The sequence below is a fragment of the Nicotiana tomentosiformis genome, chromosome 5, assembly GCF_000390325.3.
Source record: "Nicotiana tomentosiformis chromosome 5, ASM39032v3, whole genome shotgun sequence".
Taxonomy (NCBI): Eukaryota; Viridiplantae; Streptophyta; class Magnoliopsida; order Solanales; family Solanaceae; genus Nicotiana; species Nicotiana tomentosiformis.
The window spans coordinates 107,075,653-107,094,901 of record NC_090816.1 but is presented as its reverse complement, the minus strand read 5'-3'; the positions used below and the strand labels follow the sequence as shown (position 1 = coordinate 107,094,901).

General features: G+C 33.9%; 1 protein-coding gene and 1 long non-coding RNA gene across 4 annotated transcripts; one reads left to right on the top strand and one right to left on the bottom strand.

The window, feature by feature from the left end:
- Positions 1–9,757: 9,757 nt before the first annotated feature.
- On the top strand, positions 9,758–11,009 carry LOC138891605 (uncharacterized). Its single transcript, XR_011407978.1, has 2 exons — positions 9,758–10,326; positions 10,387–11,009. It is a non-coding gene; the product is annotated as an uncharacterized lncRNA (long non-coding RNA).
- On the bottom strand, positions 10,078–19,249 carry LOC104098809 (uncharacterized). Of its 3 annotated transcripts, none has more exons than XM_009605638.4 (4): positions 19,036–19,249; positions 15,323–15,582; positions 11,296–11,541; positions 10,078–10,808 (listed from the first exon to the last, which is right to left on the bottom strand). In XM_009605638.4, exons 2-4 carry the CDS (start codon positions 15,551–15,553, stop codon positions 10,554–10,556), a joined length of 732 nt encoding a protein of 243 aa, XP_009603933.1. In that variant the 5' UTR covers positions 15,554–15,582; positions 19,036–19,249; the 3' UTR covers positions 10,078–10,553. The 3 variants fall into 3 exon arrangements, with proteins under 3 accessions (XP_009603933.1, XP_009603934.1, XP_009603935.1); XM_009605639.4 differs by lacking the exon at positions 19,036–19,249 and adding an exon at positions 15,873–16,012 and having other exon boundaries at positions 10,307–10,808; XM_009605640.4 differs by lacking the exon at positions 19,036–19,249 and adding an exon at positions 11,789–11,973 and having other exon boundaries at positions 10,307–10,808; positions 15,323–15,461.

Below are 19,249 nucleotides of genomic sequence, written 5' to 3'. Positions count from 1 at the left end.
AAGATGGTAACGGTGAAAATCATAGATTCGCAGAAGAAGAAGTTAGAAGGTATAAAAAGCTTTGGAGATTAGAAATCTGAAAGTAAAAGTTTGAAATGGTGGAGAGATGGGCTATTTATAAATTTCACAATGACGGTTTAATATTTGCGGTGGATGACCATCGACTGACACGTATTTAATGCCTTGGTAACTGTACAGACGGGACGTTTCAGTCATTTCTGTCGCTTACGTCACAAGGATGACATCATGACAGGTCGAGGTAGAAAATCGAAGGCTCACCCGATTTTACTGTTTAACCGAGACCGGGAGTTTGCATCGAAGGATGGTCTCGTAACAGAATAGGCTATATCACGAGGATAAGGTACCGAACTCAAAACCGAGGTACCTATCAAGATCAAAGCTTGTAGCGATTGAAGCCAAATGAGATAGACATCGAGCAAGATCGAAGATAGCATAAAAACAGAAAGGCAAGATATATGTGGCTGACCGAGGATCATGGCGTAAATCTCGGTGACTGGTCGAGGATCATGGCGTGAATCTCAGAACGGATCAAATCAGAAATGGTTAATTAGCTAATCATGAGGTTTCTTTATGTAATTAGAATTATACCATAAATGGAACTGCTCTACTATATAAAGGGGGTTCTAATCATTTGTAAGACGCATTTTTGACAGACTCAAAAGGCAATATAATTCTCTTTATTGTTCTCACCATTGTTATTCAGCTTGTTATACTTTCATAGTTCTTGTATCAACCAGTTCAAGGGTGTCCAAACTCAAGGGCTGAGTTTTATTCTAACATTGGTTTGCTTTACTTTATTGTTAATTTCTATTACTCATCCTCACATTTATCAATTGGTATTAGGTGAAATCATGTGTCCTTAGAGCCATATTATAAGTTTAATTGTTATCTAATTTTAAGGGTAAATATTATGATATTAAACTAATTACTATATATTTTTATCAGGCCTTTAATTAAGAAAATTTAATTGTGGGACCAACCATTGACACAAAATAAATGACAACTAGGTCCGTCACATTGGAATCTTACCCCATTCGAAGGTCCGAATTATCCTATGATATGAAATTGCTTAATTTTTGTAGGGAAATGACACCTCAAAAAATAACAACAATACTGAAATAATATTACTTGTTAGCAGAATTACACGAATTGGCTTGAATCGTGCTAGGCGTTGTCCTGAGAAACTATTTCATCAATGTGAAATATTTCCCCAGGATTAAACAAGCCTACCTCTATTTATTTAGAAGATACAGAAATCAGCAAAATTAAATAATACCAGCAAGTTTGGAATGATGAAATAAACACAGGTTATAAAAGAAATTGGAACACACAAAAAGTTAGACGTAATTTAGAATGAGAGGGCTTGTAGTGATGATTACTAATCATTAGCAATCATGAGAGAACAAAATATTTGTTGGTGTATCTTCGGATGGTATAAGAAGTGGGTATTTATAGTTGTAAGAATTGTGTAAGAAAATAACAAGTGTTTATCTACTTGTCAAAAACTTTCCATACAAAGAGATATTTGGTAGGGGCTCTATACACTTGTCCATAGCATCAAGGAGATCGAGCCACATAACTATTTATGTAGTCACTTGTCCACAAAAATATTGAAATGCTACCACAGTCCCCCACTATTTCAATTGTTTTGTACAAATAAAAGTAATGGATAGAAGAGTAAAACTTGTTGGATTTGTATGGTCTAAATGTAATAGGTTTGGTGTCTTCTGGACTATGAACCAAACTTATACCAATAAAAATTTAACTTACAGAATTACTGGTAAAATATAATATTTCTATGAACCAATAATTCTTATTATAAGTCAGAGATTTTATCAATCACATTTCGACCCTCATAATTTTGTTGTTCAACGCGGTTTTGCGCCCAATAAGCCATGCGTGTGCCTGATTATTCATGAGAGCTCTAGAGACTAGGCCAAAATCTCATGGGAGCGACCCACTCCACTCTCATATAGGTAAATTCATCAAGTGTATACTGCTTTTAAATACACCATCCATAAGGAATATGAATTCATTAAGAGTTATAGCTCAGGCTCTCAATTAGTAGCAGTCAAGCACTCTCTTTTAGTGCTTCAGTGTCAATATTGACTTGTTATTACCCATATGAACCTATTTCATGGGATCTCCAATCACATAGGTTGGGTTACCATCTCTATTGACAATATGTCGGCCTTAAACCCATCTCTTTTGAGGTTTGAAGAATTAATTTTCTTCTCATAGGTTTAGTGAGAGGATCGGCCAAATTAACTTCTGACTTCACATAATCAATGGAAACTATTCCATCTCTCAACAGCTGTTTTATTACATCATGTCTCAATTTCGTGTGTCTACTTTTACAATTATAAGAATTATTTTTTGCTATAGCTATTGTCGCTTAGTAATCATAATGTATAGACACAGGAAGCAATACATCCTTTATTAAAGGGATATTAGCTAAGAAGTTTCTTAGCCACTTAGCCTCAGAGCCAGCTACCTTAAGAGTTACAAACTCTGATTCCATAGTCGATCTAGCTATGATCATCTGTTTAGTTAATTTTCACGATATTGCACCGCCACCAAGGGTGAATACATAGCCACTAGTGGATTTGGTCTAATATGAATCAGAGATCCAGTTTGCATCATTGTACTCTTCTAAAATAGAAGGAAATCCACTATATAGGATAGCATAATTCATGGTTCCTCTCAAATAATTCATTGGTCTAACTAATGCAGACCAATGCTCTCTATTGGGATTATGAGTATATCTACTCAGTCTACACATAGCATAGGCTATATTCGGCCTTGTAAAATTTATTAAATGCATCAGACTCCTAATAATCTGAGTATATATAGACTGAGCAACTGGGTCACCATTATTCTTTTTCAACTAAGAGTTAGTGTCAAAAGGAGTGCTTACAGGTATGATATTAAAATATTCAAACTTCTTTAGAAGTCTCTCAACATAATGTTCTTGTGATAACATTATGACATCTTCACTCCTTATAACTTTAACTCCCAATATTATATTTACTTCACCCAGATCTTTCATATCAAAATTCGCAATTAGAAATAATTTAGTACTTTACACAATATTTAAACGAGTACCAAATATAAGTATGTCATCAACATATAGAAATATTATCACATAATCATTGTCTACCACTTCAGTATAAAGAAAAAAATTATCTCTCAGTAAGACTTGTTCCAATTTCTCATACAACAGTTTATGAGTTTGTTTAAGGCCATAAAGAGATTTAATTAATTTACAAACTTTATTTTCTTTTCCAGGAATAACACAGCATTCACCCTTCAGGTTGAACCATATAAATTTCTTCTTCTAAATCACCATTTAGAAAAAGCAGTTTTGACATCCATTTGGTGGATAAAAAGCTTATGAATTGAAGCTAAGGCAATTAAAACTCGAATAGAAGAAATTCTAGTCACTGGTGCAAATGTATAAAAATAATCTATATTTTATTTTTTAGAAAATCCTTTTGCTACTAACCGAGCTTTATATTTATCTAAAGATCCATCGGGATTAAATTTCTTTTTGAAAATTCATTTACAACCAATAAGTTTTGCACCAGGAGGTAAATCAGTTAAAATCCATGTATATTTTTTATAATAGAATCAATTTTAATTTTTATTGCCTCTTTCCAATAATTAGCTTCTAAAGAAGATATAGCTTCAAAATAATTTGATGATTCATTATCGACAAGAAAAGTTTGAAAATCATTTCCATAAGAAAACTATTCTTTCCTAGGCCTTTTGCTCCTTCTCGGTTCCTCATTAGAGGTAATTTTATTATTTATTTCAACATGTGTATGAAAACTTTTATCAAACAGTGGATAAATATATTCAAAGAACTCAGCATTCTTTGTCTCAATTATAGTATTGCAATCAAGCACATCACTTTTTAAAATAAAAAAATCTAGCACTATGTTCAACATATCCAATAAACATGCAATCAGCAGTTTTAGAACGTATTTTTCTCCTTTTAGGTTCAGGAAAAAGAACTTTAGCAAGGCATCCCCGCACTTTTAAATATTCCAAGTTAGGTTTATAACTCTTCCACAATTCATACGGAGTTTTGCTAGTTCTTCTATGTGGTATTTTATTTTGTAAGTGACATGTAGATAAAATGGCTTCACCTTACAAATTGTCAGATGCATTTGAACTGACTAGCATATAGTTCATTATCTCTTTCAATGTTCTATTTTTTTCTTTCAGTTACTCTATTTGACTCAGGTGAATAAGGCGGAGTTACTTCATGAATAATTCTATTCTTTTCACAAAAATCATTTAAAGATAAATATTCTCTGCTTCTATCAGATCTAATTCTCTTGATTTTTCTACTAAGTTGATTTTCAACCTCAGTTTTATAAGAAATAAAAGCATTAAAAGAATCATCTTTATTTCTAAGCAAATACAAATTAGTATATCTAGAAAATCATTAATAAAAGTCACATAATATCTTTTACCACCTCTAGTCATAATTTGCTTTAAACCGCCTAAATCAGTGTGAATCAAGGATAACAATTCAGTTTCTCTATTTACAGAAAAACAAGTCTTTCTAGAACTTTTAGCTTCAGCACATATTTCACACTTGTCAATATTATTTGAGTTTAAATCAAATATTAATCCTAGTGACTGCATTTTTCATATGTATGCGATATTAACATGTCCTAATCTAGCATGCCATAAAGAAATAGACTCAACCATGTAAGCAGAAGAAGATGTATTTTCATGTCTAGTATCAGAAATATTAAGCACAAATAAATCGTGATTACAATATCCATTGCCCACAAAAATATTATATTTGGTCAGTACTACCTCATCATTTTCAAAGAAAACCTTCACTCCAATCTTTCCTAATAATCCCACAGAAATCAAATTGGTTTGGATATTAGGTACTTGCAACACATTACTCAATGCTAGAGTTTTACCAGATGTGAGTTTGAGAAGAATTTTTCATTTTCCACGAACGCGAGTTGTCCTTGAGTCACCAAGATAAATAGTTTCTTCTCCTTCCTCAATTTGGGTGTAAGACAAAAATTCATTTTTGTTTGCACAAATGTGCATAGTAGCACCAAAGTCTATCACCCAATCTCTCACATTGGTCACATTATTTATTTGAAAAATGACCGCAATAACTATATTATCCGCTTTAGTCAAATTTAATTTTGACTTAGCGAGATTATCATAACTCTTCTCTTGCATTGAAGTGCATTTTTCCGAAGATTTTTATATTAGCATTAAAGATGTAACTATGTCTATTCACATACCTGTATTTTGACATTAGTGTCTGCCAAAGTTGTGGATGCAATAACGTATTTGCAACACCATGGATATCTGGCAGGACAGTTAGAACAGTAGCAGCGGAGACAACACAAAAATTGGTAGCACCATCAAAAATTTCCATAGTAGTATTACTTGCCGTAGTTTCTTAGATTGTAGGGAAATGACACCCGAAAAATAACAACAATACTGCAATAATATTATTTGTGAGCAGAATTACACGAATTGGCTTGAGTCGTGCTGGGCACTGGCCTAAGAAACTATTTTAGCAATGTGAAATATTTTCTCAGGATTAAACAAGCTTACCTCTATTTATTTAGAAGACACACGAATCAGCAAAATTAAATAATACCAGCAAGTTTGGAATGATGAAATAAACATAGGTTATAAAAGAAATTGGAACACACAAAAAACTAGGCTTAATTGAGAATGAGAAGGCTTGTAGTGATGATTACTAATTATTAGCAATCACGAGAGAACAAAATATTTGTTGGTGTGTCTTCGGATGGTATAGGAAGTGGGTATTTATAGTTGTAAGAATTGTGTAAGAAAATGACAAGTGTTCATCTACTTGTCAAAAACTTTTTATACAAAGAAACATTTGGCGGGGACTCTATACACTTGGCCATAGCATCAAGGAGATCAAGCCACATAACTATTTGTGTAGCCACTTGTCCACAAAAATATTGAAATACTACCACAATTTTGTCATGGCCTTTTGTCATCTATTAGATTTTTGGTTCATTCTCCATTTATATCCTTGTTATTAGCAAAATATCTTGTATTTATCTGTTATTAATGTAGCTTCAACTAAAATGGGTAAACTCCACGATTTCAAATTTATTCATCAACTTTCGATTATAGTTTAAATTAATCTTAAAGTAGGAGATTTGTTGGAAATTATGGCAAAAAACAAGACTTTTTTACCCAACAACGAAAATAATATTAAAACAAAAGTTTAACACAAGGCAAAGTTGCTCAATCTATGATGCATAGGGTGACGCTTTCCCCGTTGAATGAAATATCTTTATTGAGAATATCTAATCACCCATAATATATCATAATCAGAAGTTACAAAAAGATACCATACAACCCTTTGATCCAACACCTGATGGATCATTACAGAAATTCCAACCTTTTCATCCCATGAGCAAAATTTCATTTTTTGCAGCAAGACACAATGTGGTGATATATAAAATCTTTCAAGACGAGAGGCGACATCAAAATTATCGTACTATATTATAAGTGTGAAGCATTTAGTGTGAAATTGAAATACCAAAATAACCTTATAAAATTAAGTAACAATAATACTCTTCAAAAATAAATAAGTTATTTCTTCATGAACTTTAAACCAGAATTTTCATTTATACTAATGTACAAAAACGTTCCATAATAAATACTCCTAAATCCTAATAGGGCAGTTGCATTCATGCCATTTTCATATTCTTCTAACTTTTTTACTTATTTCTTTCATTTATATGTTATGTATTAATAACGCACAAAATCACTACATATATTCTATTAAATCTATATTTTTCTCACACTGAGCAGTAATTGTTTTTCTTACTATCAATGAATTGAGAATACTTGAACGACTATATTTAAAGTGTATATATATATATATATATATATATATATATATATATATATATATAATGAGCAAAATTACGAAGGTAGAGATTCAAGTAGAGTACAAAAGGAGATGACTAGAATCACTGAGGCTGGATATGAAAAGCTCTTGAATGAGGCAAAAAAGAAGGCGGACCTATACTAATTAGTATAAATATTTTAATAAAAATATTGTAATTAGTGTGTAATGAGTTGCGCAAAAATTAAAGAAAAAAAGTGCAAGCTCAAACCAATGGCGAGCCTATTCAAAAGATATTTATTTTCATTGCAAGGCACAATCATACTGAAAATTTGCTATCAACTTAATTTTAAAAGTAACATTCGAACAACTTCAATTATGTAGCTTCTTATAATATATCAAGTATTTAACTTGATAGTAATTGCTTTTTTTTTAATATGCGAACCACACATAAATGCCGGCTATGATTACAAATGTTTCATGTAAAAATTCTGCCTTCTTTTTAAGAAATTGTTGGCTCCGCCTTTTTACAGCCGTACACATATCAAGGATATAATTGTATTATGTGTGTCAGATGTTGTTAGTGTAATATTTTTTGCACTCCTTGAAAAATATACACCCTATTATATCACGATAAATATAATATCTTTTCGTTTACAAACTTAATTTTTAATAATCAGAAAAGAATTGACAAACACAAAAGACGTGAGAATAATATTACAATATATATGTGATAAGTAACATGAAATTTGAAGAATGAATTTACAAGCTCTCTAGTGGAAGATGAAAGAAACAAACTAAAATGTGCTTCTAAGATAATAAATAAGAAAATTTATAACCTTCAATACTATTAGTGTGGAAGATGAAAAAAACGAAACTGAAATGTCAAAACAGTACTAACTAATAATTAAGAAAATTTATAGTAGCTAAGAAGCCGCTTTTTCCCCTATGGACAAACTCGTTAGTTAGTTTTTAAAAGGTATGATTTCACTAAATTAACTTTAGATAAGTAGGGCATTTTGGTCATTCAGTGTTTGAAGGATATTTAAGTGCAATAAATCTAAAAGTTTTCATGCTTATAATATACTCTCTCTGTTTCAATTTATGTGAACTCATTTGACCGGTCACGGAATTTAAGAAAAGATAGAAGACTTTTGAACTTGTGTAAAATGAGGCACATATAATTTGTGTGGTCATAAATCATTACATAAAGGTAAATTGGGCACGGACTAAAAAGTAAATCGGTTCACATAAATTTAAACGGAGGAGGTAGTATGATATGATGATTATTTACTTTTTCGGGCAAGATTGTTTTTGGTTGAAATGGAAAAAAAAAAAATCTTTTCTTTATAAGTAAAAAGAGGAAAGTTCTCGATAGTTCAAAAGAACTCAACATAATTAGTTAATGGGAAATTACGTTAAAATTTGACCTTTTATGGAACATATATACATCAAGAACATTGTATATAAGAAAGTATCAAGCAAAATACGATTATATTACATGTTTGCATAACTTAATCATTTCGGTGTTCAACAACTAAGTCGGTAAAATATGCTTACTATTCATCAGTTTGAGCTTGCATTTTTTCCCTTTAAAATTCATGTTACTCATTACAAACATATTTAATATTATTTATATTTAGAAGTTTATATTAATTGACATGAAATACACGCGCTGCAGAAACTAGTAAAGAAATAAATGCAAATAATTATTGCGCGAAAAGTTTCTTTAATAATATAGGAGGCATAACTTGATCTTGTTAAATGAAAATCAATTATGAGCTAAAATTTATTTTTCCCCCGCCTATAACCGCCACCAAATCATGATCATAAAATTGAGATTTAATCAAGTCAAAGAAATTACATTATAGTTGAAATATGAGATAATGTTGGAGCTTAATCTTCCTATATGTTAAGCCAGCACTTTATACAAACCAATTCTTTTTTTCTTTTAATTCCCTTATAATTGATACTAGTATTTTGTAACTGGAAAAGCAGGCAATTTTTACCAGCAGAATAAGACGAACTAATTATTCAGAGGAACTATAAACACGGGTCTCCCAATCCTATTTGCAGCAAAATAAGAGATAAATGATCTCTGAATTATACACGAACCCGAAAAGAGTGCATAATTCGGAAGATTAAAATGGCATTTGTTCATGCGTTGAGACAAACTGGAATCTCTTCCATGTCCTCACAAAGAATATGGCATAAAAAACTCCCCTTTAAGGTATCCTTGTAACCTTCTTCATGATGAGGCTTTTGAGAGGAGATTACCAACTGATGAAGTGATAAGAAGGTTCGGCATTCAAGGCCCTTCTAAATGCTATTGTTGTAGAGATGCACAAGAAGAATATATTGCTCACATATTTTTCTCAAGCTGGAAAGCTCAATATGTATGGAAACATTTCAGTCAGCATAGGTATTATTATGTCAAGCAACTTAAAACAGACATTGATGAAATGGTAGTTCATAAAGCCTTTGAAAGAGGCGCACAGTTTTGTTCTCCAATGTGTTCCTTCAATTATCTGTCGGGAGTTGTGGAAACAAAGGTGTGCAGCTAAATATGAAGGTTCATATGCTTATGTACAATGCTTGCTAGATCAAGTGCAATCACTGATAATCATGCTTTTCTTAAAGTTCACTACAAGGGAATCAAATGGCAAAACAACTGGGCTGGGCTGGAATTTGCAAGTTCCTAGAAGGTTTTAAACCTCCAATGAAAGCTCTCAAGGTGATGTAGTCACTTCCTCCTTCAGGTAGACTGAAACTTAACACGGATGGGAGTAGTAATGTTATGAAAAGAGTGTCCGGTATTGGGGGTATTGTTAGGTATAGCAGTGGAAAGCTTGCCATGGCATATGCCAAGGCTCTTCACTTCTGCCCTAACAATACAGCTGAAACACAAGCTGCACTTTTTGGAATTGAGTGGATTGCCTTCAATAGAATTCACAATGTAATTCTAGAAATGGACTCTTTATTGATTGTTAATATGCTTAATTGATCTTCTTCACCTTTCTCGGAGATTCATGATGATATTCTAAAGATGAAAAAGATTATTCAAAGTCATCGAATTGAAGTTTAGCACTGCTATAGAGAAGGAAATTCAGTAGGGGTATATCAAATGGATATGAGACAAATGCCTTTATTTAGATTCAGGAGATCAAAAATGAAGAACCTGCGGCTAGATTGTTTGTATATATCCTGTGTTTGTACATTTTTTGTAAGCTCAAAAGTCATAGCAACACATGTACATGGAAGACTCACTTCCTACAATCATAGTAGTACTAACATAGCTGGCCATTTTTTATGTTAAGTGATATTGGATTGGGCATGTCCAGTCCTTTTTACTTCACAGAGGAACATAGGCATTTGGTTGCTTTTGTTGTATGTTTCTCATTTTGGTTATTAATCTACAGGTAGGGGTCGCATTTGGTTGCTTTTGTTGTATGTTTCTCATTTTGGTTATTAATCTACAGGTAGGGGTCTGTCTAACCCCCCGCCAAAATGGTGGTCTTTACAAACAAACAAAAAATGGCATTTGTGATTACAGCAGGTTTTTCTAGTCTTCTTTCTCTCTTACTAAAGAAAACTGTTTAAACTATTGCAAAACTTGAGAGATGGAAAAGGTTGAACCGCTTTGCTTTCAGTAATAAGAACTCGATTCTAACCTCCTGAGAATGCTCCTATACTTTGCAGGGCTATCATACCAAGTAGTTGTATTAATAATTTCACTTTCCAACCAATATGGATCTTCTTTCTTCTCAGTCAGGCTTCTGAAGTAGCTTTCCCACCGTGCGATTGTTCTCCCTAGACGAATACTCTTTTGCCTTAGAAAGATAAACTTGAGAATGTCCTTTGTGAACACATTGATCTCCTCGCCTTCAATTATGTAGATGTACTGAAATGAAGTACAACTTAACAGTCAAGAGTAAGCAAATTACACGTAACAGTTAACAACTTGTTTCATGTGCTATTACGACAACAAGCAGACACTTGTGCTTGGTTTGAAACCCTTTCAAAACATTTTCTTTATTTGAAGCCCTCCACTCCCATCAGATGAGAAATTGGGCGGAAGATCTATCAAAGGCTAAACATAGAATACATGATTATCATTGGCTGTTTCTCTTTATTCAGTAGGTCAAGCTACAACTCTAACTGGTCCATGACTCACCAGAAAGGGTTTAGACAAAAAGGTATTTAGTAAAGTTAGAATAAGTTTTGGATAAGGCAACAACATAACAAATCACTAGCTAAGTTAACCTGCAAGGATTGCCTTTTTAGGGTAACACCATCTAAAGGAATATAAATAGTGAGCTCCAGAAGTATACATATATCTGTGCACAAAATATCGATGAGGGTGAGGGGGAGGGGGAGGGGGCAATTACCAAAAATATGAAGCCCATAGTTGCCAAGACTGCTTGTACTAGCTCATCCAAGATCCCTGGAATACCTTCATCTGGCTCACCAGAACCGTCACTGCCTCCTCCACCACCACCACCTGGGCGATCTCCACCCCCATCCCCTCCTTCATAATATTCTTGTTTTCTTATCTGTTGCTTCAATAAATCCTCAACTGACGGTTCCTTCTTCAAATTTCCCATGGTTTTCTCAAGAGCTTTCCAAGGAGAAGCCTGATCAGATAGTAGTGCCAAGTGAGGTGTTATCTTCTCATATAACAAACATCCATAAGCTTATTTTGCTCAACTCATGATTTTCAACAGAATGTTAGGAGCTACTTTATACTCATTTTTTATGCAGTTTTATGGGAAAGAAAACCAGCTTACGATGCATATGCTGTGCGTTCAAGGAGAAAAGAGACATCTATTGTTAGTTTTTCTTTTTTCAACAACCGTGGTGTCCGGGCCAGCGTGAACACACCTCGACTAATTCCACGGGATACCAGATAACTATGTTCACCAAGGCTTGGACATATGGCACAAAATCACATAGTGTTTTTGCCTCCGCTGGGATTTGAACCTTTCTCACCCACTTCATTGACCACTAGGCCACACCCTTAGGTGCATCTGTTGTTAGCTTTAAAAATGCAGCACAATATATTTATTCTGCATGGATGAAAGACGAGCTGAAACAAATTCACACAAGATTGTAACAAGAAACAGATTTCTTTTGAAAAATAAGGAGAAGAAAAAATGTGAGACGGTCAAATGGGAAGCAAATTATATATGCTCACTGAGCAAATTCAAACGCCCAAATTAAACAAAATAAGAGGAAAAAATAGACTAAACCTTAAAAGATAACTTTATAAGAAATGTTAAAGTTTTCATAAAGCAACTAAAACTAAGACACCACACCTGATAAGTTACGGGCACATGACATGCACAACATATTGGACACATAACCTAAACAACGTTGGGGTGCCAACTAGCATTCTGTACATGAAAGGTCGGATAGTCAGCAAAGTGTTGCCCACTCCTTAACCTACCTGATTTAGTGAGAGACAAGGAGTGGGCAATTGTAAGATACTACACTATGACATTACCGAGGAATAGGGAGAAAAAGAGTTGGGCAATTAAAAGGGTTGAAAGAGGCACTCTCTTCTTTCACCTTTCTCCTAAAAAATTTTTAACTGTCTTCAATGATTTTAGATTCCATGCCACGGAAAACAAAAGCAATAAAGATCAGAAATTAAGTAGAAATGAGAAGAAAATGACAATAACCACATAGTAAAGGATTATGTTTAGCAGATCTGGGAGTCACAACTGGCCAGTTGATGTTTCTTGATACACGCAAGGAAGTAGAGCCGTCAAAATGGGGTTGGCCCGTGAGGCCGGCCTAACCCAACCCGTAACTTGGGTAGGGGTGGGCTAAGGTTTTTTTAGCCAGTTTAGACTGAGGCTTCAAAGCACCACCACAATCAGCCCGTCCGCCCTTGAGGCTGAGCCGAGGCCAGCGTGTGAGGCCAAATAGAAATAATCAAATAATTAATATATTTCAAAGAAAAAGGTAAAAGGAAAATAGTAAAAGTTCTTAGAACCAAGGCTAAACGCAATCAGTAGCCTACAACTAATGCTACCTTATGCTTTTGTTTGTTTTTCTTTAAATGTGTTTCTTCCTGCACTTGAATTCCTAGATTTTGATTACACAGAAATTTGTAAGATAATTTAATGTGCCTACTCATCTCATCCTTTGAATCCTGTGTCAAAAAATATTCTATTCTTTCCGGTCTCACAAGCCTGGAATCTCTAGTTCCCAAAGGATAGCGGTTAGGTATTCTGGTCTTAGTCTATACACATGATAAAAATGCATATCGTTGCAATGTTGCAGAGTCAGTTTTAACATTTTTTTATATTTCATCTTCTTTATGTGATCTATGAAACAGTAGAAATGTGAGCCTTTCTTGATAGCCATAACAAAAAGGTAACCATAAATCCATGACAATCATCTTTTGAGAAACCTATACTCTCACGATGTCTCAACTATCAAAAAAGACCGGAAAAGGTGCATGTAGCAGCAGTGGTAATGATTATATTGGACATGTTTTATAACTTTTAAAAATAAATAAACTGAAGGTCCATTCTGGACCGCTGCCCGCTTAGGGCTGGACTGGCATTTTTAAGGCCCTTTCAAATGAAAGGCGGCCCATCTTAGTCCGTCAAAATTCATAGCACGTGAGGGCCTGGCCATTTTGCTAGCTCTACTAGGAAGCAACCAAGAAGCCTGACAATGGAACATGTTCTATAGTAAAACTGGTTAGTGGTCACATGCATGGAATATAAAGGCTGCCTATGCCTTCCTGAATGCAGGCTATCAAATTTGTAGAAAATCCTCAGAGTTCATAGACGACCCTCTTTTTTTCTCAGTCAAGACTCACGATAACTAAGATTCCAACTGAGGCCTATACTAAGATGCATGTAACAATGGCCTTGCAATTATCTTAGACCCATGGGCCATGATGGCATGATCAGACGGGTCCACACTACACAAGTATAAGGTATGTAAGAATATGCAAGAACACCTTGCACTTATCTTAGTTAACTTGATAGCTTTTACACCCAAATGATCCCAGAAAGTGGGTGGGTAGCCCGGCGCACGAAGCATCCCGTATTCACGCAGGATCTGGGAAAGTGCAAAGAAAATAAAGGGAAGCAAATATACGGGCAGAACCTACACGCCATCTCTTTCATCAGAGGCGGATCCATGATTAAAATTCTATGGGTTCAACTTTAAAGTTCTTATCATTAAACTCATTGTATTTTTCAATTTGGGTTCATATCTACTAGTTGTTGCAATTTTAGTAAATTTTTACGCATAAATTTATGTTCCGTATCGAAAGTTATGGGTTAAGTCGAACAATGCTAGATCCACCATTGTCTTTCATCTTGGGGTGGTATCCTGGAGGCGTATGCAACTTTGGGGCATCTCCTTCACTTTTTTTTGTGATAGGTAACTACGCAAGTACACGACTTTGGAGAATCTCAAAGTAAAACAAAAACCAAACAATATATAACCGTTCCTTAAGAACAAAATCGAAACCACTGTATCTAGTGGGAAACCTTTCTTCTGGTTGGATTAGTTTGTGGGTGGTTTAGACAATGTTACATAAATTAGAATATTTTAATTAACTAGTCAAATTTCCCTTGTCCTTATCAGCAGTTTAGAGTCGTTCGATGCTTGTGGAGGACCCACGAAGGAAATGTTCCCACTATGTCCCGCTATTAGCATCTGGCAACCCACACCCCCTCACCATCGAAGTTGTGTTCAAAAAAATTGGAACTTCTTTTTTGTGGTTTTTACAAATAAAATAAACCTAATCTTGTCTGTGTCAGCTTGCTCACATGGCATGTCCCAAGCCCAAATGAAAAATGAGGGTTCGGGTAGGGTGATAGTTTGAGTAAAACTAGTCAATTTATAATGAATCTACACAATCAACAGAAGAAAAACAAATCCACATAGGCAATACCAAATACTTATTGGTATTTGCTTAGTAATGTCTGTAAGCTTATATTACATCCAGTGTATGCTAGGGTTTTTTTAATCTTATTTGAGATTTTCTTACAAAAAACGTAGAGAACTCAGAATTCTAAGAATCTAGATTTTGGTATATTGGAATAAAATGAATCGGAGTGGAGAGAGATGGATAGTGAAGATTCATAAAGCTAACACTAACTAGCTTGAGATTGAGGCGCAGTTGTTTTCGTTTACAAATAAAACAAACCTAAAGCATTTCATAAGTTTGAAAATAACAAACTCGACCAGTAAAAGAAACCATCAATCTGTGGCGACTTGCTCTGGTTTATAAACCATCAATATGTGGCGACTTGCTTTGGTTTATTTTGGACAATTTGGGCAGTTTCATGGTTTCTTTGTTCGCCGCTAGTTATTCCTCCGAGTAAAGATATTAAAAGTAATCGACACACATGCAAAATGAACGATCATCCAAAAGAGTATTACCTCATTGTCATTGCTTGCCTTCCCCTTGCCACCAAATAAGCATACAGTTTTGCACAGCTGCGGTCTGTATACACCTACTTTCGCATTAAGGGAGATTTTCGGGAGTCTTGTGCCCAGATAAGTTGAAGATAATGTGCTCAGTTTTGAAGTCCTTTTTGGAGCAGTGAATGATGGAAAGGAGGCATTGAAATCGCAGGCAGGATGGCAACTGTTTATGCGAACGCAGCTCATCTCATCAAATAACCAGTCACTTACAAGACCTAATCACATTATTCAAACAGTAGTTTCAGCAAATCAATGTACATTTTTCCCCAACATTGAATGATTTAATAGAAGCAATGCTTTACGCCAAAAAAAAAACACTCTAAAACCTAATTCAATCTTATAAAAACTCTAAAACACTACTTTGAGTCCTGAGCTTGTCAAACCTTAACTTTTGAGGATTTTACCTACTTCGGCAAATTGTAGTTTTGAATTCAAATTTTTGTAATCACAATTTCAGAGCAAGAAGTAAAAGACTGAATCTAAAGGAGGAGAATATAGAGTTTACCGGAGAAATTGGACGCCGGCGGGAAAGTGAACAGAGATAGAACCAATGGAGTTAACTTCGACAATAGAGATAATAAGATAACGTGACGTTACTATCAGTGCAGCCTACCTACCTAAGAGGGTGTTTGGGTGGATTTTTGACTTATCAATTTGGTTTGGTATACATAAAAAAGGTTTTAAGTCAAAACATGCTCAAATTTATACTAGCAGATATAAGTATTTTGACTCTTTTTCCTTGCATTTTTTTGGACTAATTTGAACCTTTTTTCTACGAAAATTTTGATTTTGAGGTCTACTACAAGTATTATTTTGTTTATGACCAATACCTACAAGAAAGTAATAAATAATAAAAGAGATTTCTAAATAAAACACAAAAAATATACATAAGCTCATTTTCTTCTAATTGTAAATGCTTAGGAGATCATTTCTTACTTTTGGATATCCAAAATAGTCGATTACTTAAATTTTATATGTTTATCTACCTTAGGTGTGGTAAATAATCTTTTAGAAAGTAAAAGCACAATTACAGTAAATGAAGGATAAAATGGATATCAAGTTTGGCTTTGAGAAAAAAAAGATCACACGTGTCAGGGTCTCTGCTAAACATTATTTGTAGTAGACTTTTCACATGCTTTCCTAATAGATTCTTTATCATTGTTGTTTATATGTTCGCTAGTTTTTTGTCGATCTCATATGAAAAAATAATTTTATTAGGTCATTTCAAAAAATGATCTTTATTGATTGAGCTTTCTTAGGGGTGTCAATGGATATTTAAAAACCGACCGAACCGTACCGTACCGAACCAATTTTTAAGTTTCTTTTGATAAAACCGTAGGTTTTTATATAAATTTATAATCGTACCAATAATTAGGGTAGGTTTTTTATTTTATGAATATAAACCGAAAAAATACTGAACCGTACCGAATAAATATATTTATATATTATGTTTAAAAATAATAATGCATTATTTTTTCTTAGGCTTTCGAACTATGAAAACAGTTACAAACCAACAAGTAATTAAACTCAAAATCCTAATTCCCAAAACTTACTATGCTACTCCTATTGAAATTAAATTATTTCCAGCATATTCACTAGCAAGACACAAGGTATTTTAGCAATTATGAGTAACAAACTACAATTTATTGAATATGTTTCCTTTCGTATGATTCATATTTATTTTTTTCAATATTTAATCTATTCTTGAGTCTCAGCTTCGTTAATATCTTTCCACTCGTGTGATTTATATTTTTTTTTGTATTTGCTTAGTTTCTTTTACGCTACTGTAGAATAGTTGATGGATCTATACTTTAGTCATCTTTCATATTTAAAAATATCTAGAGAGTTTTGATAAGTCATATAAAAGTACGTATGTTATAGCAGTCTTCTTCTACAGGTGACTTTTACATGACATTAAAAAAAAATCCAAAAATTAACCGAACCGTACCGATACCGAAGAGAAACCAACATGGTCGGGACGGTTTCGAAAAGTCTAATTTTGGTTATACATAATAGAATAACCGAAAAATTGGTATGGTATAAATTTTATAAAATAACCTGCTGAACCGAACCATTGACACCCCTAAGCTTTCTTAGCATTAGTTAGAAAATCTTGAATCTTAATACGCCAAATCTTCAACGATTGTAAAACGTTATATATATATAGAGAGAAAGAGAGATACATTTTTTGGCACAATTAAGGGTATGAACAGGAGGACTTAAGACACAACTTTTTCCATTTTTCCCCCTTAATACTAGAATCGAGATCAAAATTTTCATCAAAATAAGTTTTCGCTTAACTTCAAAGATCGATGAAATTAAAGCTGAAAGCTATTTTCATAATATTCTGTCATTTGTAAAGTCTATTCTTAATGAATTGTGAATGGCGAGTTCACTAAAAATCAATAACTCCAAAAAATCAATTCAAAATTAACTTAACAGACTAATTTATTCTAGACACAATTTAGAATTAACTTTAGAAATCATAAAAAAATTTATTTTATTTGCTATTAAATAAAGATAAATTGAACCAAAACTAAGCCAAGTTGACAAAATCTATGCACACACAATGCGAGTATTTATAAATTTTGGGATTAAATAAATTTTATTATGTTTTAGTAATTATATTGACAATAGCTGTCGTGTTTAGGGGTGGGCGTTCGGTACTCCGGTTCGGTATTTAATAACTACGGTTCGGTACTTCGGTATTCGGTATATCAATTGTCCGTACCAAATAACGTACCAAAGTAGTTCGGTACGGTTCGGTATTTTCTTATTTGGTTCGGTACGGTTTCGGTATCATACCAAAGTCTTTCAAATCTCCCAAGAATCAAGATTATGCCTAACGTGAAACGTCTCTCCCTTGAGCTAAATCTTACTTCGATCAAGTTGTTCAAGCTTCTAAAATGTAGTAACAGCACTGTGTTGGGATATGATGCTATAATAAAAGAGGAATATGTAACTACAATTAATTAACTACATCAATGTAGTCACTAGTCTTCGAAAATGAGGGGAAGTCTTCGAAAAAGATAAGAAACTGGAAAGCTGTACAATAACAAATTAACAACACTGTGACGTTTTGTAGTATTTGGCTATTTGTACAGCTCTTTTACTTTGAGACCTCATTTCATAGACCACTTTTGCTTTGAGACCTCATTGTACAGCTCAAGAGCTGCTTTGAGACCTCATTTTTTCAGTTTCTGATTTTCTGTATCCTCTCAAGAAAAGCAGTTTCAGTGTTGATTCTGTTGAAACATAAAGAGCAACTAACAGTCCAACCAAATGCTTGGTTCGGTACACTGAAACAGTGCTGTTACTACATTAGAAAAGCAGCTCCTGAGAAGCTTGAACAGTGCTGTTACTACATTAGAAAAGCTTGAACAAACTTAATACCACATTACCAAAAACATAAAATAGTAAACTACAGCAGATCAACCAAACATGAAACACCTGCCAAACAACAGACTTAATTGAAAATATTCAAGATGTCTGGTCCATTAGAGAGAAAGACAGAAAGTAGCCTTATATTACTGCTTACTAAGGAAATCACTATCAAAATTTCAACACCTCAACTGCTGCTTACAACTTACAAGGGCGGTAAAATCACTATTAAAATTTCAAGAAAAAATAAAGAAGTTGAAGAATGAAGAAGGCGAGAAGCTGTAAACCTGTTGAAGATTGAACATTAAAGGTCAGTCGCCGATGAGAGAACTGAGAAGTCGTCGTCGACGAGGAGAGAAGTCGCCGTCGCCGAGGTCTCTGCCGCACAATCGGCGGTCGAAGGCTCGAACTCGAACTCACAGGTCACAGCGCGGGTCAACGTCAGAGAATTGAGGGAAATGTGAGAAGTTGAAAATCTTATCCAGCCCTAGGGATGCTAAT